This window comes from Leptinotarsa decemlineata, unplaced genomic scaffold (assembly GCF_025532065.1).
Source record: "Leptinotarsa decemlineata unplaced genomic scaffold, Ldec_3_MD MMD2_tig00001064_RagTag_RagTag, whole genome shotgun sequence".
NCBI lineage: Eukaryota > Metazoa > Arthropoda > Insecta > Coleoptera > Chrysomelidae > Leptinotarsa > Leptinotarsa decemlineata.
Genome location: NW_027412558.1, coordinates 3693326 through 3714357, shown reverse-complemented (window position 1 = coordinate 3714357; position 21032 = coordinate 3693326). Strand labels below are relative to the sequence as shown.

General features: G+C 35.7%; 1 protein-coding gene across 1 annotated transcript in view; it reads left to right on the top strand.

The window, feature by feature from the left end:
- grn (GATA binding protein grain) overlaps positions 1 to 14565 on the top strand; it is a 125224-nt gene extending 110659 nt beyond the window's left edge. Inside the window, exons 6-7 of the mRNA XM_023173061.2 lie at positions 12494 to 12877; positions 13557 to 14565. Of these exons, the coding sequence (XP_023028829.1) occupies positions 12494 to 12877; positions 13557 to 13583 (411 nt within the window). The 3' untranslated portion in view covers positions 13584 to 14565. The remainder of the gene's footprint in view (positions 1 to 12493; positions 12878 to 13556) is intronic.
- Positions 14566 to 21032: the final 6467 nt, after the last annotated feature.

Sequence of the window (21032 nt, the reverse complement as noted above, 5' to 3'; positions counted from 1 at the left end):
ATCTTGAAAGTAAGTACTAAGTGAAAAAGCGATGAATGCAATGAGATTAGTGCCATCTATGTGTTAGACCCGAAACGTTCCAGTCCATGTTAACAGTCACGGAACAAATATTTCATAATAGTTTAGTGCTTAGTATACTCGTAAGCACAATTAAAGCAACACTTGTACTTTGGTGTAGTAATGCACAATACTGGAGTTTTTTCCAACATCAAACCGTTATTTTAACCTCTCGACACGTGTTTCGATCACCACGTGTCTTCTTCAAGAGGAAGAGCAAACTGATCTGATTTACTTATTCAGTGCCACTATTTTTCGAGCTCGAAGGCAGTGGATTTTTCGAATTTCTTCCTAGGATATCTTCTCTGGTTCTCGATGGGTGAATTGTATATTACACTCTAAACGAGTGTACTATACAACACACTATACAGTGTGTTTACTGCGTATTGTTCGACTCGTACTAGCTTGCCAATCATAGAGGGGTGCGAACTGACCAAGCAAGTGACCCATTTTAATCTTAACTGCTTTTGGACCGCATTGTATATCAGAAAATTGATACTCAAACATGTAGGCATTCCATTCAGGTGAACCATTACGTTGTGCCACTGTCACCAACATAAACCTCATTGAAAATGTTTGTGATTTTGAATTTTTAGTCCGTTTCGTGTTGGATTTTTTACTGACAAATGGCAAGCGGCAAGTGCAAGTGGCTGGATTCTTCAGATGTCTCTTATCGCTTCTAAGGATGTATACCAACCTTGGATACAAGGTTGGTATACTGAAGATGCCAATCTTTTGCGCTAGCGATAGGCCAGAAAAAATTACAACTGAGATGACAGTTTCAAAAGATATTTGCAAAAGTGATATTGAGATCCCGTCTCAGATGTCTGTGTTGAATCGCTTCCTTGGAAGCGATAACATTGACCTTTGAAGATACTGGCCAGTTAGTTTGGCGAAACGTCAGAAAAAAATTCCAACAGACGACAGCTTAAAAACTTCAGAACAGTTTCAGAAAATACCGCAGATGTCTAAATTTCTTCACAAACCCAAGTTACCACCCGGTTCTTTGATAATAACTAGATCCCCGTTTCAGTCACTCCTGCAGAGATTCACCCAAAGTGCACTTTAGCCGCTCGAAACGTCATATCGAAGACATTCCTGCGGTGAAATGGTAGTGCGATTGTGGATCATAATGACATGTTCCGGCGACTATCGAGTATGTTGAGTGCCCGGAGCCGGTCTCGGGCCAGTATATCATACGCGGTCTCCACGCCCACTTTAAACAACGTCGTTACCCAACAACAATAACAATTTGTTACGGGAATAGCTCGAGCCGTAATAAGCCGAACAGATCGGGTCAGATCTCTCGGAGACGATAACATCGGACGCTTTACTGCGAGAGAGAGCAGCGCGTCCTGCTGAAACTGAAGACTCAGCAGATGCACTTGTGATAGACCGGGATTCGGGCCGATCGGCGAGAATGCTGTTCGATGGTATCTCCTCCAAGTTTCAACGAAAATTCTGGTGGGTGCTCTTTTGAGGCTAATAAGCTGAAGTCCAGTTTAGATTTCGCTCCAATCATAGCACATCTACACCTCTACATATCCATCTGCCATGGATTAGACGAAAAAATGTGGGTTTTCTTTCTTGGTTGAAGTAAAGTGTCTGAATCACTTGATAGTAGAACTCTGTGCAAAAAGCTTCCACCTTGCTCAACTTGTTCATTAGTTTTATCGATAATAAAACACAAATTGTTTCACTGGAAGCAGTAAGATCAAGTGCACTGCTGTTACGAATGGCTTTATTAGTGAGCCGATTTATCATCAGGTCGATGATATGCAATTACATTACTTTTCCTCAAGTAACTTGAAGCCCAATTTTGCAAAGTATGTTCATGTTATTCGTGTCTAAGGCTCAGTCTGATTTCCTTTCGCGTAATTTTCACGTCAGTATCGGTAGCAAAATTATCATGCTTCTTTCGAACGGTTATATAAGGGAGGAGTCGTTCCTCCTCATTGACAGTATATTACTCTCGGCGAAGAGAAACAAACAATGTTACACTACACAAAAAATTTACATACACTGCACAGTATAGCCAAGATCTCTTATTTGAAAGTAAAAGCCAAAAACACAGCATTCATTGATAGATGACGTTTTTGTAAGGATATTTGTCGTGGCTTTTTCTTTAGGCTTGTCTTTTAAGGACAGTCGAGTGCAATACATGCGTGATACAGCCGAGCACCACTAATGAAACCTATAGAAAGTGAAAGAGCGCGGTCTAGAAAGCTACAGAGAAAGACATAGGACGAATTTTGTTTGGTATTCATGTCGAAAGTTGGCTTTAAACCCGCCTTTGGGAGCCGTATTCAAAGTGTATGTCCTCATGTTCATATAGAATTCTAGAATTCTGTGGTTCCTGTATAAATAAAATTATCGCTAGGAGACATACCATTACCTTGTCGTCCTCGAGATCTGGTATCAATTAAAGCAGCTCGATTTTTCATACGATTCAAACTTTATTAAAGAGAGAATGATGATATTTGATTTTTGGGAAAGAAAGGTTTCAGCTTTCTACTTCTTCCTTTGGAAGATTCCTGCATATTTTTATAGAGATGATGATTTAGGGCCTACTATTTTGGAATAATAGTATTATCTAAAGGGGTACATTTGCAATGAGAGATTAGTTTTCGGAAAAAAATGCTTTCTACTTTGGAAGCTTCCGACAGTTTTTGTATAAAGATAGAGAATTTGAAAGCCAAAAAGTTTTTTTCAGTTCATTGTACGTCATGAGGATTATCACTACCCTGATTTTCAATGACAATAGTATCAAATAGAGAACAGAAAAAAATTATACTTTTCAGGAAAGATATGCATAGTTTGTTGTACATTTTTTTCGATACTAAAATAATAATGGTTCTCCTTCAACTAGTACAGCGTCAAATCCAGCTTTAGATACAACTTGTATATCAAAATTTTTTAATGTGATGGCTTTTTTGCCAATTAATTATAAAGCGATCAAAAAACACAAATATTTTATCAATATACCTTGGGGAACCACTATCTTTCCAAAAAAACCATGAGAATTTCAGACGGAAACCTTTCAAATGACAGTTTTCAAAATGTCATTGTTCCACATCCCTATTGGCTAAAGAAAACTGATACTTTAACAAATAATAGGTGTATCGCAAAAACATAAAAGCGCCCCGTTACCACCCTCCGATGAATTTAGACGCTCAAATACAAGCAAACAACTCGCATTATACAATAATTGCCTACAATCAGTACATTTGATCTCGATGCTCTTAGTCGACCAAGAACGTTACACAAAGGAGAACAATTACTACCCTTATTGAAGTAGTTGAGTTCGTAATAGTTCTTTGTCGAGGAGCTTTAGTGTCATGTACTTGATGCGAGAGGTTATAGCGCAGTCGTCAGGGACGGACTTGCCCCAGAGCATTGGGGAAATTTTGGATAGTGCAGCCTATTTTCCGAATTTTCCAAAAAAAAATTGTGTCTACACACGTATTTGGATGTGTAGATTACGAATCCGAAAGAAAAAATCGAAGCTCTCCCCTATTTCCAGTTAACTCCTTCTAAATTCCGAAAATTTCAACTTTCTAGCCCTCTTTGTGCATGATATAAACCACATCATTCTCACACCTCCCTTCTTTGACACTATTCAGTTCAATAAACAACATTTTTCCTATGAAAAACTTTGATAATTCAAAAACTCCTTTTCCATTTTTTTATAAAACTAACGGTTTTATGATTTTTCCTACGTTAGCTCAATTCCTTTTTTTTTCGTTTTCACGCGAAAGAAAAATTTGTGACAGCCTATAGATTTTTTGGAAAGTTTTCATTGAAATTTGGTATTTTTTCTCCTATCTCGGAGGTTACCCATTTTTAAACAAGTATGAAGAAGAAAGAACCAAAGAGATTATTTTATAAGCAACAATTATCCCACAAAATAACTTTTTCATCAAAATTACATTGTTTCATATCTATACTACCTTTTTCAACAAATATATTTTTGTAGTCCTGGCTCGGGATTAAAAATTGAAGCAGATGAAAAATAAATGCTGAATATTGCCCCGCTCCTTATCTGTATATCAATCCAAACTTAAAAAAATGAAAACAGCTCCACTTAGCCTGATTCGTCCCTGTCCAAATCCAGGTTTCTAGCCTGTCATTAAGGCGACTGACGAACCGGGATGACAACATGTCTTCAATTGCTCCTGAAATGATACTTTATCCCAACAATAGAAAGCGAATTCCGGGGTGTTTGTTGCAGGATGTAATGCCTAGGAATTGCTTACTTTTGATCTATCGATACTGTTAAGATTGAGCCGCCCCAATACAATAGAACACAGTAGTAATGGAAGTAACCACTTGATGGAAGAATATCCGGAAGAAACAAAGTTTGGTCATTGTTTGATCTGCTTTATTGTAATATAAAGTTGATTTACAGGATTAAAAGTAATGCAGAAGGGTTAATGATAATAAAACTAATGGAATAGTAAAACAAATTTATTGATAGGAAGAAACTTTGTTGACATTTTTGCTTTTTTACTTGTTGAAATTAGCTCATATACAAATAATAATTAATTTTTTAAAACTGCAAAAATTGATTTTGCATTGTTTGGAATCATTAATTATTTGACCTCTGGAGAAGAAAGGCAAATTTTATAAAAAAAATGTACTTATCTTGCAATTTTGAATGCAGACTGGTCGCCTGTTGACTTCATTCTTGCGGTTGAGGTTTTTCACTTACGTTCCGTTTTTCAAAAATACGTCTCACAAGTATCCTACAAGGTACAAAGTGGTTCTGGAAAGTCGGCAGTGAAAAGTTTTTGTACTTCCAGTTCTAAAATGAGGCACACAAAAATGTATAAAAGATAACACCTCCAAAGCATCCACATTGCTCTGCAGTAATTTATATAGAAAAACTATTCCAACAAATTTCTTGCGTAACTCAGTATTAAATGTCATGGTGAGAAATTCTTATAGAATACATCGATCAGGATAATAGTGATCAGGATAATTAATAATCGTTTCATAAACCAAGAGTTTTCCAAATGTTCTGTTTGAGAATCCAAAGACTCAGCTGAAGTACCAAGTTACAGATCAAGTACTGCCTATATTATATAACTTGGGAAAGCATTTGGTACAATTATCTAGTAAGAGCCAAATCCTAGTTACCTTGACAGTATATTGAATACAGAGGTCACCTCTAACTCTCTCTCCCACCCCAAGAAACCCCAAGGATCTAATCTTGGTCCCCTTTTTTCCCCCATATCCATTATTGGTATATCTTTTGAACTGCGTTTTGCTATTGCTATTGTATGAAGTCTGTTCTAGAAGTTGTTTCAATATCAGTATTTCGAGATATGTCGTGATCTGAGATTTGAAAATTACATTCATACCTTCAATGAACACTCCAACAAAGTTGATATGGCCATAATAAAACTATTTTCCCCAGTAGAGACAGGTTGAAGTATTATATGATATATTCATTATATGCAACGCTCATTGGGTTACCAATTCACCGGAATGCACTTCACAGATAGACTGTGTGCAAAAATATTTTTAAAGTACACAAACAAAACCGCAAATCTCGTATTATATATTTCTTCGATTTTCTCTAACTTCAGTATATCAAATCTTGAACCATCATTCTTCATATTTGTCTATATTGGGTGTACTTGTTTGGAATAATTGTATTAGTTTTGGAAAAATTCGTGGGTCTAGAATAGACGACTGACTTTTTCTACCAGTCATCTCCTGATGATGCTAACCCGGATAACGAAATGCACGTTCAGAGACAGTACTTTGTTCTGGCGTGGGAAACGTGTTATCAATAGATGGAGTTACGGTTCGTTCGAAAACCAGTACGACGTTTGCGACTTTCCGAAACGTCGTTTTTTTTCGCATGAATACTTCCGATTGTTCTGCTAAACCACTAGTCATTCTTTCGATAAGGAGAAATGTTTGTCTTCTCGAAGAATGCTAATGTAGTTATTTACGACATTTCCACGCAGTACGTGCATACTTTATTATTATTAATAATACATCTGAACGTTTAACAATGAAAAGCATAAAAGCCGCATATGCGTTAGTAGCAATAAAGCGGACGTGAACAATATACCAATGATCTGAAACGATTTTTAGAAATGATGTATCATTCATTTTATTACCGAGGATGGCTACAGTCACCTGTTTGATATGAAATGAGAAATAAGTAAAGAAATATACCTACAGTGTGACCCGTTTATAATGAAAGCACCCCTATAAAATATATTTTCTATTATCAATTGGAATCTTTTTTCATCAGGTAGGCATTCAAAAAATCTTCTAGGAACTCCAAATCTGGTGGATGAATCCTTCTACAGTGTTTTTTTTTAATTTGACCACGTCGTATTCAAAAAAGTTATGAGGGAGGAAAACCTTAAGAAAATGCCACTTTTAAAACAAAATCATCCCACCAGTTGAATTTTAGAAACCCCACAAAAATTCTCCACCGGATTTACGAGGTTTTTGTTCATTTCTTAATAATTTTATGGGTTCAAAGGGTTCAAAGAAATAGCAGGAAACTGAGTACTTTCGATTTCAGGGCCTGAAGAACTTTGATTTGAAACATGGACAGCTTTAATGTATTAGGGTTTCGTTAAGATTTATCGGTAACATAATGCTTTCCAGGGGTCATTTGCCATCGATAAAATTTTATACATCACCTTGTATTACAATCATCATTGCAGTGTGGAAGTATACCCGTAATTATATAATTACTAGGTACATTGAGTTGTTTTCTTTTTCAAAGATGAGTTTTTGCTGACTTCCGAAACAATTATCCTTCATATTATGAAACAATCATGTCCCACAAATTTCAAAAACAATTTGGTATTGACACAAATTAATATTTCGTGATATGTCATTCATGACTTGACCCAAAATTCATTCGTGACTATGTGATCTTACTAACCAGGAAACCAATGATTCACTGCAAACATATCATCTGGTTGTTTGAAATACCTTGGTGCTGCTCACTTATGAAAGTCTTACCTAACAATATTGATTTCTTGGATCCCAATGAGAAACCGATCAATAGTTTTTTTTACAGATGGTCAACAGTCAAGAAGTATCACTATCGAGAAAAAAAATGTCAATCTGATTTTGTCATGAGAAGTTACTTCTCATGAACACGACCCAAAATGAGGTCAAGAATGATACGACATTATATTTACTGTGAAACAAAGTGCAGAAAACTGAATATCGCAAATGAATCCATAGTTATTCTAACAATGTTCCTTCTAACAACATTTCAAACTTAAATAGATTCATTTAAAAAAAAATGTCACGACAATGTTGTAGTGATTCAAACCTTGACCCAAACCCGTCAGAATGTTCAGAACCCTATGAAGATATCACCAGTGCCAACCCAATAGCAGTGAAAGTATCTCGGCAATCCATCACAAGAAGACACTATTAAAACGTCCCAATACGAGCTCATTATACAAACAGTATCCGGATGTAGCTCGCTGGGCTCATTTCGAGAGACAAGATAAATATGGACCCAGCACACGGGAACCACACCCGCATAAATCATAAAAACCATTAAATAATACGTGATCGGTTGGTAGCTCAAGGTAGTTGACAGATACTACGGTTATCTAACGTAATCCCGGCAGGTGACCTGCTACCATGTTAATATTGGGCCCACCGTTCGACAATTCCATGTATATTTCAAGTTTTATCTCTGCAATTAGTCATGGATACTATTATTTTTGGAGGTTCATTGGCCAGATCGCCGGAGATGACGAAAAATCGTTATCTTGTCGTTTAGAATGATAGAAAATATATGTCAATGTAGTTTTACAGATATTTAAAGCTTTTTTGTTGGAACTTAGCCTGAAACCAAGTAGAGCAACTGCATATTTCAAACATGTCTGTAAAACTTGCTGAAATGACCAAGAAGGTTTTTTACTGATTTTCAAATTGAATGTTATCGGACCAATTAGATTGCAATAACATCTTTGCAATGTTCATGATGATAATTTTATAATTTTCACGCGTTTTGTTACATGGTGGCTCCATCAGTTACTGGTACATCAAAATATTCTACAATGTCCTTTATATAACAGAAGGTAATGATAAAACTCATTAGATGAATGATTGATTCTGGCAAAACAGATAGATTCTGAAGAATCAGTTAATACAATACTACTTTTAGTAACATCGGGGCTAGATGTTTCCCAGTGAACTGTCCACCTTCCTGGACAGGATAGGATGTACGATGACCTAGGAGGACAACTCCTCGGAGGATGTACAATGGGTCACATGTGGGCTTTCACTCACCCTCCATACACTACAGATACAGATACTACTTTTAGGAAGACAGTTGATTTGTAGATGTGTCAATTATTGTCATTTTCAATAATAACGTATGGATAACTTCTTGTTCGTCATTTGAAAGAAAATATAAATTTTTGCGTTCATTGATTTCCAGAGATTCCAGCAAGTTTAATTTCAGTTGTTTTGCTTTTTGTATGTAATGTCGTAGTCAGTCCATGCTGAAATCGTAGTGACAAATTCAGTTCTAAACTTTTTTTATGTTAGGAGATTCTTATTGTGAAATTTCTTGAAGTCCTTCCTACATACACTTTTGGGTATGGTTCGCATATTAGTCTATAGACACCTGATCTGTTTTCCTTGTCTATCTGTGACTTGTTGTTCTTTATATGTCTACCCAAGGAGTTACCACTGTTAAATGCCATGTCAATGTTCTCCTTTAATAGTTCTCCTTTCATGTTATCTAATGATTTTCTTGCATATGTGGGTGTTTTGTAAGTGAAACTGTAGTTTTCAACATCGAGATATACTTGGGTGATGATCTGTTCAAAATGTTTTTTTTATGAGACAAATTGCAGTAAACAACAACTTCAACCCGTACATGACTCATTATATCTTTGACAAAGTTCTATAATCATTGTCAGGGATAGTTTTATTGATTTTCTTCAAGTTACGAGCCATATTATTATTAACCTCTGCATGGATTCCAAATTGTTTATACAGTCCGTTTTTTAGCTGACCCCACTATTGCTATCTCGGAAACGGCAAGACCTACAACGTCGGTTAAATTGGACAGAATTTCTCTATTTTGGGGAACTAGAATAATTTTTTTTAGATCGAGAATATCAGTGGTTGTTTTTAAAATATTCGCCAAAATCTAGAATTGTCTAATTTCGTTTTTTGGCTCAATCGCCTCTATTTCGAATAATATCAAAAAAGGCTGAAGATCTTTCAGTACTGTTTCATAATTATTATAACATAACGAATCTACGGTGCGACGTTTCATTCATTACATTCCATCATCATCTCTTCACATACGCATTTGCAGTTGTTCAAACTGGAATAAGATTGAGCAAACTGACCGTCTATTCAGTTTCGATAATATGTCACTGCGACAATTGAACCGAATTATCTAATTGTTCTATTCATCTGAATTTTGTGATAAGACGTTACGTCATATTTCACGTAATGTTATGATTCTCGAGCGAAGAAGTTGAACAAATGAAAACAGAAGAAAATGTCAAATCAAAGTAGGCGGCGTTCTTTCAATTGTTTCAAGACTGTGCCCCTCGTCATTATTCGCAAATGCATCGCCTACGGCGATTTTCGACCGAGATACGAATCTTTCTTGCGAAACTATAGCAATTGTACGAATCGGAATACCTCGGACCTTGCAGGAAAGCCAATATTGTAATTAGAAACGGACAGGATATTATTTTGTAACTAATAACTAGCGACTATTAGTTAAATAATTACCGGCTTCTCTGGGGCATGATTAATAATACCTCGCCTTCTGAAAATGTTTCTACAGTTTGTTAAAACTGACATAGTAAACCCACACCGCGATATACACTTGAAGCAACAGAAGATTGTGCATCTTCGAAATATGTGGAGAAACCGATGGAAACGAAACAAAGTGTTTTATTCATGAAATTCACTCCATGTTACGATTTTTGGTGAATTTCATAAGGTTCGACAGAAGCAGAGCCATTCCCGATTTGAGAATGAAATTTATAATTATTATTTAGTCAGGGTTTTATGGAAAAGTAAAGTTGTGCTACTGCTCTTACATATTGTTGATATCATCAAAACCACAGACCAAGGACAATATACGATTCTTGCCTCGCTGGATTCCAGATGAGCATTTGGTACCGTTGACCAATACAAGGGCTAAATTGAATTAGATTTGACCCTCTGCATTAGCTATGAGTTAACTTTCAAATTTTCTCAAAAATCGATATCAGAAGCTGGTTATTGATAACAACGTATCAGACTACCTAGCTTCTAAATTAAAAGTACCACAAGAACCAATTCTGGACCTTATACTGATTGTTCTTGATTTTAACAATTCTCTCTGGTCTCTTCAATAATGTAATACTCTAATATATAGATGATACTCCACTTTATTTTGGTGTTTCTTCAAGGAACGTTAATCATGCGTGTGATACATTTAGGAAAACTTTACACATTTGTGAAATCACTGTTTGTTTATAAAACCCGCAAAATCGAATGCTATTTTTTTGTAATCTCCTAATTATGTTAACGTTGATTGTTTTTCATCAATTGATAAGTTGTGGAAGTAACTACTTGTGTATGCTTACACACAAGAAAGTCTTTAACTTCACAGTGAAACATAAATCAAAAGATCGTAATACGTCGTTAATTGCCGAATGTGGACTATATAAAACTATGCGTTTTATCGTTGGGCGATCGTAGCCAAGCGGTTCGACGTGGGTGCTTTGTTCACTCACTCGAATTGACTGCCGTGTTGATCGGTGGTTCAAGCCCTAGTCTGAACGATCGATTTTCACTTGCTATCGTCCAACCCGTGTTAGGAATCACACTTTAAAATGTAAGACCTCGTTAATCCTTAGCTCACACAAGTTTCGACTTCTGAGGGTTGTCGTTCGTAGGGGTGCGACAGCTGGTTAATTAAAAGGACGGATCGTGTATTGTTGCATGTGTAATCTTTCAAGGCCTCAACTGTACAAGTTGACGGAGACACAAGTGTGTTTCGAGGTAATTTAGTTCATAGATCGTAGGATCTGATTGTCGAAATATCGTGTCTGATGCTTCTATACGGAGGACATTCCATACGATGAAACATGCCGTTGTGACGGAATTAGATACGCGACGGTACTGAAGAAGGAGAGAATGTTTACGATTTTGATTAAAAGTCAAATGAAAAAGAGTCTAATAAAGTATATGAATTGAGTATGTATAATTTCAGTTTATGATTTCCAAAAGAATTTTGGAATATTCATAGATCAACAGATATAAGGACAACAAACAGAAGCAACAACAACAATTTTGTTATTCCTTCATTTCCTCCGAAATTCATTGTCCAAAATTTCTTTCGTGGAGAGCAACGATGTTAGATACTCACTTTTAAGGTGAACACGTTTAGTTTGGTTTCTACTTGCGACCAACAAATTATCAACGAATCAATTGGGTTCAGATCAGGTGACGTCCTGTCACTACATGATACAGCCAAATAACACACCGTGACTATTCTGAAAAGAGCATTTTCAAAAAAGGAAGTTTTGCATATGGTTCTGGGTATTCGATGACCTTGCACATATTTTCAACAAAAAAAAATGTTCCACTCCTGCTAACTATCCGTCATCAGCTTTTAACAGTAGCACACTTGATTCTCAGAGCTCCTAGTACCGGTCATCGGTCACAGTTTGATTTATACTAATTGGAAATATTCTCAGCCTCGAGTCCGATCCAACGTTTAATTGACCGATTTCGTAACCACTAATTTGTTTCTCGTCTTCTCTCTTATCCTCGTTAAACGAAAACAAAGAAAAACTAATAGGCCTAATCAAAGGTGCACCGAAGAAAAAACGTGTTAGTCTATAATAAATCACTGGAAGTTTCGGTAGCCAACGTTTTACTTACAAAACGCCATTAGTTGAAATTAGATTCTGGATTTATTGTTTTCGTCATTAGAAAAAGAGTCGGTGAATGATATTTAGGTAAATCATCGGGCGGTTATGACTACCGCCTAGCTTGAGATTAATATTGATAGTATAAATTGAGATACAGAATGAATAGTTTGGAGTCCTGAAAAACGAGGTCACTCCGAGAAGATCGAAAATGTATCAGGCAGTTGGAAAAATAATAGATGTACATTATTATCATTATTTACATGCTGGGCGGGTGCCCAAAAAGTCCACGACATTCTAAAGTTGATGAATTGAATGTCCGGATTTTTGAACTGAAATTTGAAACATTCATTTCGACAGATGTAACCAGGATAGTATCTGATACTTAACTAATTTCATCCAAATGATGTTGCTTTGAAGACTTTAGGCTCTTGGACTAATGAATATTGACATAATTTTCATCACAATGATAAAATGCAACGACCACGGCAACAAAATGTATCTACCCCAACTAACCTACCCTTTCTCTCTTGTTGCAGGTAAACCGACCACTCACCATGAAGAAAGAAGGCATACAAACGAGAAACAGAAAACTCTCTTCAAAGAGTAAGAAGAAGAAGAACGGCGCATCCTGCCTCTCGCTGGGCGGTATGATGGGCGGCATGATGGGCGACATGAAGCCTTTAGACGCCAGCAAGGGCGGCTTTGGCGCTGCAGGTTTCGGCGCCGGCATGGGTGGTGGACATCCTCATCTCAACGCCGCCTTACACCCCCATCACGCCATGAGCCACTGGTACCAACATCAGCATACGCAAGGATTCGTTTCCGGTCCTCCTCCCCCCGCCCCACCCCCGACAGCGTCGTATCATCATCACATGAGCTCGCTGAGTGCCGCCGGTTTGGGATTGACGTCAAACGGGATGGTGAGTTCATTGTCTCATTTAAATCGGTTCATTTCATTTTTTGTTTTTTTCGATGCGAATGATTAGATTAGGGGACAAAGAACGATAAAAGTTTATCAATTATAGTATCACATAAAATTATTTTCAAGTGTTTGTTTCCTTTCGAGTACAATTTTCCAGTCTCCGATTATCCTTAACTCAAATTCTACGCCGTGATACTAATTTAGTTGACGACAAAATAGTTTGGTTATACAGTAGTTATACAGTAACCTGTATATACATTAAGAGATAATGGTAGACGAAGCTGTTGAAGACATCATCCTGGTGAACCGCTCAATTTCCGATTTATGTCCAAGCGAAGGTACTTTGATAAGCTGGGGCTTCAATGGTGTTGAAGAAGGCTTATCCTTGTAAAGGGATAAAGTGGCAATGGGCAACTGAAATCTGTGAAATCTGAATGGATTCCATCTCGGTGACACTACGTTCAATGTCGAACACCAAAACAATGTCCTGTGGGGAAATACTCCAGTTTCTGTTGTCTCACGGTCACATTAACACTATGTTTATTATTATCATAAACAAAGAAACTGAACTAGGACTGGTGTCGGCACCAAGTCCTAATTGTTTCAAATTTTATTGTTCTTTTTTAAATCATTATTCAAACAACGAATGTGCTAATAAAATTTTTCTTTTGTTACAGACCGGCTGGAGATCCGAGTATACGTGATAAGTAAGTGAAGAAGCCTGTCAAGGAATTTATTTATGAACAACTCTGTAGATATAATGTTTAAGGTATAAATAAAATTAAACGTGATCATCAAAAGCTGGTTTGAGCGTCCCTGTATTCACTGTATATTTTGTATAAAATAAGTTCAGCGATTGTATGACCAGTGAGTTTATGTATAAATTAAGTACAAAAATAGAACGTTTGTAATGTAAATAGATGTTAGTTTGTTTAAAATGATTTTAATACAAGTGTCGATTTGTAAATATATGAATATATTAAAGACAATGTGCAATCTTCACGATAAATATAAAGTATTTATATGGGATATATATGTATATGGGAGTGAAGAGGAAAATCGATATTCTCTTTGCGAGGTAGTTCTGTCAGTATTTTCGATAAAACACTTAATTAAAAGTGAGTTTTCCACTTTAGGAACATCATGAGAGCAGTTATCAAAATCCAGACAGATCTTCCTGAAAGAACTTATCATAGACTGCAAATATTGTAAATACATGACATTGTGAATTGTATAAAGGCCGACCAATAATCATTCTCTGAGATTTTAAATTATTTGCCTAGGATATATTTATTATCAAAACATAGATATTAATCAAATGCGTGCTCAGTATTTATGTATATCTGTGTATAATGTTTAGAACAATATAACTGAGGAAAATTTTTAAACGGCGGGGATAAATGATTTCATTCATAGTACAAATTCGTTTTTAAGTTCGTCTATTACTATACACAAATAAAGTTGAATACTGAGCACTTGATCGCCATGTTTATATTTTACAGTATTCTGTTGAATTGTCCTTATTTATTGTTACTCTTCATGAACGTGTATTTCTGAATCGTTATCGATTCATAAACAAAATGCAATTCAATATAGTAATAATTGATAAACATTTCAAAAATGTAAATATATAAATTGATGTATGTATATGCTCTTCGTGTGATAAATAAAAATATTTAAACTTAATGCCTGTGTTTGAGTGATCAATCGTAAATAACCTCAAAACCATTTTTATTTTCGTCGAAATCAATTATAAATTAATATTTTCTCCATAGTTCCACCAAAAACTGTATTACTCATTCCACCCATTCCAATTATATTGAAGACATTCTGATTGCGTTGATTCCTTCTTGGATCCCGAAATTATAGTGAATATAATTCAGACAGAGCATCTTTCCAACTATTGTTAACACTGTGGAACAAAATACGATGAATTTCGTTTCTCACACTCTGAAGGATTTTAGATTCAAAATACATTTTTGAAATATTCTCACAAACCAACTTCGTACAGTGGGTTTTTTAATATTGTCATTGCCATAGGCCTATTTAGTTTTCCGGCTGCTTCGGCAGTACTTCCGTTCAATTTGAATTCGTAGAGAAAATTGTCGGAAAATCGCTCAACGACATAAGCTGAAAAGTGTTGAAATTTTTGGGAAAAAATTAACAGCGGCAGTGTATATAGTACAAAATTCTCTGTCGATCAGTATCAACTGTAACAAAATAGAATAAATATTTATGGCGATATGGAGTTACAAAAACACATGACACTGAAATGGACAAAACATTTGAAACAACCAGTGGTTGTTTACATTATAACATTACATTAAAATGTAATATGTGCCACACCACTGTGCTGATATAAATATCAGCTCGTTTGTACAACTATTGCTTATTCCAAGTCAAAAAAGTGGTTCCGTTTCAGAATGGAAATATTCTCCCAAATTTATTGCACATTTATTGCTCATTGCAAAATCTGAGAGTAATATGATTTCAGTGAGCAAAACAATAAAGTTAATACACAACAAAACCATGTAGCATCGGCTCGAATCAAGGTAAACACACTTCCGTTCATTTTCCCCAGTAAGTTGGCTGAATAATATCTTCAAATTTAAATATTAATTGTTCAACGGAAGTGGTGTTGTTTTTCAACAGAATTAACAGTTCATATATGAATTTAAATAAATCTTCGAACAGGAAATTACAAGGAATTTGTGTATGATTGTCTTTTGTTCGGTATTCATGAGGGGTCCAGCAACAACCAAGAAAAACTCATAATATTTTCTACATCACTGATGAGTTATATCAGATATTATTCATGATCTGTTGAATTTTTGGAAGATTTGGAAAAAGGCAGAAACAGGAAATACTCTCCATAAAGTAATGGCTTATACTTTCGAAAGTATGAGTGCAAATATTGTTAGTTACTTTTCTTGTAGTATCCTGATAAAATGAAATCAGAAATGGATTACTTTCTAATGTCTAAAAAAGAAATAGGCATAATTTCAACTGTAGGCCAATGATGAATATCCAACATTGATTTCAAATCATATAATTTTTTATGATGTTTGAAATAAAAAATGAGATCCTTTCACATTTCCGGCGTTCAAGACAAGATCTCAAGATTAGAGTCTACGGAGTTCCAAGAGAAAATCTTGATATTTAAAACTTTTTTCTTCTTCCTCTTTGCAGACGATTTGTCTCACCTGGAGCTAAAAGCTCCACGACGAATATTCTTCCACATGGAGAACTAGAAGTTTCACTTGCATGGTGGTGGGGAATGAATAGTTCCAATAAATTCGTCACCCAATATGGTGTCACTAATAATGTAGTTTTGTGAATATTTAGAGCCGTCAAAATCAAATTAGTTGTCCACAAGGTTTCACTCTAGGGGAACTACTGCTTTTTCTATGAATGAATGAGATTAGTAAACTTTTGTGTCTATCTGCTATATATTACAGGAAAAGGTCAATTTGACTTCGAATTTTTTCCTGTTCAATTGTGAAATGATGAAATTGAAGCCCTTTCCGTTGTCAAGATTGATTGAATCGAATATTTGTTGTTGATTATCATCGTTGGCGAATATGATCACTTTTTTGGAAAAAGAGAATACCAAAAATAAATGAAATATATGAAAAGCAGCAGCCCCAGAATAAAACTTTGGGGAACTCCAGTAGTAGAGGCCCTCCACGTACAATTTTTCAAAACGTAAGTTAGTCTTTTCGGAATTGAGAATTTGATGATATTTACTGAGATAGAAAATATTTCAACGTATACCTTAAATGTGTAATATTTAATGACGGCTCCATCTCAAATTTGATACTAATATTGCAAAAAAATTGAGAGAAGCTGATATAAAAACTTGAGTAAAATTATGCCTCATTAATCAGGTTGGCGTCATCAAAAAATTACAACAACTTAGTTGGTTTGATTCTGTTTGAAAAAACTGATTTCGTGACCGTGTAAATTTGATATCCTAATTTTTGTTGTACAGTTGTACTGATCTCCAAAAAGAAAGGAATAATTTGATTCTATTTTGAATAATTCATTATTGCACAGAACGATAAACTGTCTGAAACTAAAAATCACATCTATAATTAGCAGCGGGTGATATTGATGCAAGTTAAATCGTAAAATGTATAGAATTCATTTACTGTATTTGTTTAGATTAGCCCATAATGATGATACTTTTGGGTCAGAATTACCTGAATTACTGTGTATTTTTACCGATTCACAATATGAATATCTACGCATTGGCTTTGAACGTACACGTTATTACTGAATAGATAAAATCTACATACTCTGATAATTTACTTCCTAAAACAAATGATGATCAGTGTTCGCTCAATTTTAGATGATTTATAACAATAATTCCAAACTGTTTACTGTATAATAAGAATAATACACGGGAAATGTTCGATTTCTTAAAAAAATCCATAACGGAGTTCCTTTCATATTCACATTCGATTTGCTAAAAAAATATAACTGGGAATTCTTTTATGAAAACTATTACCTCATTAGTAGAGGAACCATCTTTACGATTTTAAAACTCATTGAAGATTAACATCAAAGCACACATTTGAACATTTCAACAACATTGAAATACGTTCAAAATGAAAACTCAGCCACCAAACGAGTATTTTGCATTTCTTCGCGTTAATAACTGGGTACGAGCATAATTATTTATTTTCGTTTTGTAAATTAAATTATGCAAATGGGATAATAACGTGAATAATTGAGGATAACGCTGATAAACAAATGAGCGAATAAAGTTGGTACCTATTTATGCTTTGAGGAGATGTGCACCTGTACGAATTATCAGCTCGTTAAATTTTATTTAAAATCGCTCGGAATAATGACGACATTCGAATTAACGAACACTAGCTCGTTACAGAGAAAGTTTGGTAATCATTATTCGGGAGCGATAATTACACCGCGAGGTTTAGAAGCTAAGTACAGGTAGTTATTTGAGCAAGCAGAAGGAAACACCATTTTAGAAAGTAATACAAATAAGTGAAATTACCGAAACTGCAACAAGTCGAAGAGTAAGGACACCGGGGTTGGTTGTGACAGGGTTAGTTGTTACTGACGCAAATACTTTCGTAGAAGTAATGGCGACACCGCATAGTCAGTGGTGAAATAAACAAAGTCTCATCATACGACTTCAGTATAATTCATATTACCGTGCGAGCAAGTGGTCGTCTACTGTACGCAATATTGTGTTTTCAGCAGTGCAAAGTAAAAATTGTTGCCTCCAGTAAAAGATTACTACAAGTGGCATTTCAAGCCTATTTCTTCACGTTTCTGTAGAAAAGCAATCATGTAGGTATGTGGATTCTTGTTTCTTTCGTATTTTTCAAATTCCAATATCCTCTTGGCAAGAAGAAGGCAAAAAAACAAAGATGTCGTCGTCTTGGGGTTGGTTGTGACATTCAACTTGGGGTAAGTTGTGACTGTCACAGCCAGCCCAGCATGTGTTCCGTATTTATTTCAGTATTTGAAAAGTAATGCTTATATGATTTCCAGAAATATAATGAGGACGTATAAACGAAAAACAGATAGGGGAAAGACGCCTTTGGACGTTTTTGAGCAAGCATCAGTTGAAGTGGGATACAAACGAAATCGAGAGGTTCTGCCAGATAGTATGGAGAACGATTTAGCAGATTATATTATTCAACAATCCAAGTTATATTTTGGGCTATCGATGAAAGAAGTGAGGCGTTTAGCATATGAGTTATCAGTTAAAAACAATACAGAGGTTTGTGAGAATTGGATCAAAAATCAAATGGCGTCTTCCGACTGGCTCACCGTATTTTTGAAACGGCATACGGCTTTATCTCTCAGGGCTCCTGAGGCGACAAACCTCAGCAGGGCAGCAACTTCCAATAGAAATAACGTCAATGCCTTTTTTTCGCTTCTAGAAGAAGTTTTGGATCGTTACAAATTTGAACCACAGGATACTTACAATGTTGATGAGATGGGCATAACTACCGTTCAAAAGCCGGAACGAGTAATAGCTAGAAAAGGTGTTATGTTACGTCTGCGGAGACAGGAACCTTGGTCACGTTTTGTTTCGCCCTAAGCGCCAGCGGAAATTCAGTTCCACCGATGTTACTTTTTCCTCGAAAAAATTATAGAGACCATTTCGTGAACAATGGCTCACCTGGTTGTACCGGAGCAGCAAATCCATCGGGGTGGTGACCGAGTTTTATATATTTTTGCAGCATTTCGTTAAGCACGCACGATCCTCAAGAGAAAAACCAGTCTTACTCATCCTAGACAACCACGAGTCTCATCTCTCCTTCAACGGCATCAGTTTTTGCAAAGAAAATGGTATAGTCATTTCTTTACCTCCCCACTGTTCGCATAAAATGCAACCATTAGACCGATCAGTGTATGGACCGCTGAAGAAGTTCATCAACAGCGCGATTGATTCTTGGACGACAAATCATCCAGGAAAGACGATGACGATCTACGACATCCCTAGCATTGCTAGAGAAGCATTACCTTCATCTGCGAATGAAATGAGTGGGTTGTGCCGAGCACAAGAAACACACACAGCGAGGGACATTGGTTTAGGAGAAAATTCAAGGAAACCGCATACATGTTGTCCAACCACGTATTCAGCCAAGTCAGCGTAGAAATACGCAACGTATGGAAACCCAAGCGAAAAATGGGCAACTCCAGCCAAACGGTCATCTCCCACCGAACCAGTGAAGCGAAAAATGGAAAGCGGGGATAAGTGAAAGTACTCGATAAATAGTCATCTCTCCGAGGAATCAGTCCAGTCATCACCCGAAAACGATTGTAGATACTAACAATCGAAACGTCGTGAACTAAAGTGACTTGGAATCTCTCCACTTTTTATTTTTATTTTATTTTCTTTTTTTATTTCTTTATTTTTATTTATTCAATTGTTCTAATTGTTCAAGTACGGATCTCTGTGGCACACCATGATCAGTACGAGCCCGTAGCGAAGTAGTTCCATTGACAGATACCAGTTGTTGACGGTTGGTTAAATAGACTTTACGAGATTCAGTATTGTTGAAACAAGTGAACAAAGCAGCGAAGATGAAAAATAATACAAAACATGTTTTACTAATGTAGATAAGAAAAAACTCATCGACTGTATATGGGCTAATTTCAAAAAGGAGTTGTTTTATTTTATGTTTAAATACTTGTTCCTTGTTTATAATTTTGAAAAACTTCGGAAGTGCATTATATAATCTCAGACCCAAAATCTCAAACGTGTTCAGACGTAAAGACAAACGTGTTTTGGGTATGTGAAAATGAGTTTTGATGCCGATATTTTATTCATGGAAAGATTGGTTTTGTTTGAAAAATTCTTTATTTTTATAGATGTACAACAAAACTTCCAGAATGTAGAGAGTAGATAGAGGTAAAATTTTTAATTTTCTAAGTAATGTTCTACACGATGATGTTCGTGATGCGTTCGCAATGGTTCTGATAATTCTTTTTGCGTTACAAAAACATTGTGTGCAGGTGGAGAATTTCCCCAAACAATAATCCCATAGTTAATTCTCAATTTTATCTGTCCGTGGTAATATAAAAGTAGGTAAAGATTGTTCTGTAGTGAAATTAATTGTTTTCTTCGTTTCTTCGAAATACTCTTCCATTTTTACTTTTTGTGCAAAGGTGGAGAAGTAAATACTAAAAAGCTTTCTTTTTCAAACAATAATCTCTCCCAAACATATATCCCATTCAATTTAAGTAACTGACCTACTTCGAATTTTTGAACAAATTAAGCCTTATTTTGATCAACAAAAAATCTAGTATTCATCACCCAAAATTATGTATTTTATTGTCCTTGTCAGCTTGAGTTACACACATTCAAACTATTGCCACTTTTAGAAGAATATAAATGTAAAGAAAGAAAGAAAATAAGCTTCTAGATATTCACATAATCGTGAAATAATCGTGCTCTTAAATATTACTGGAGTTTTTTCCCAACACCAAACCGTTCTTTCTACACTTCGACACGTGTTCCGATCACCAAGTGATCATCTTCACAATAAATTACTTTTTCTATTACCTCCCTCAGTTTGGACTATGCCTTTCAAACTTTCGTGATGTCATCCTCATCGGAAATTAGTCAAACCTCTTTCTTGATGATGATAGTTTGTAGATTTTCTTCT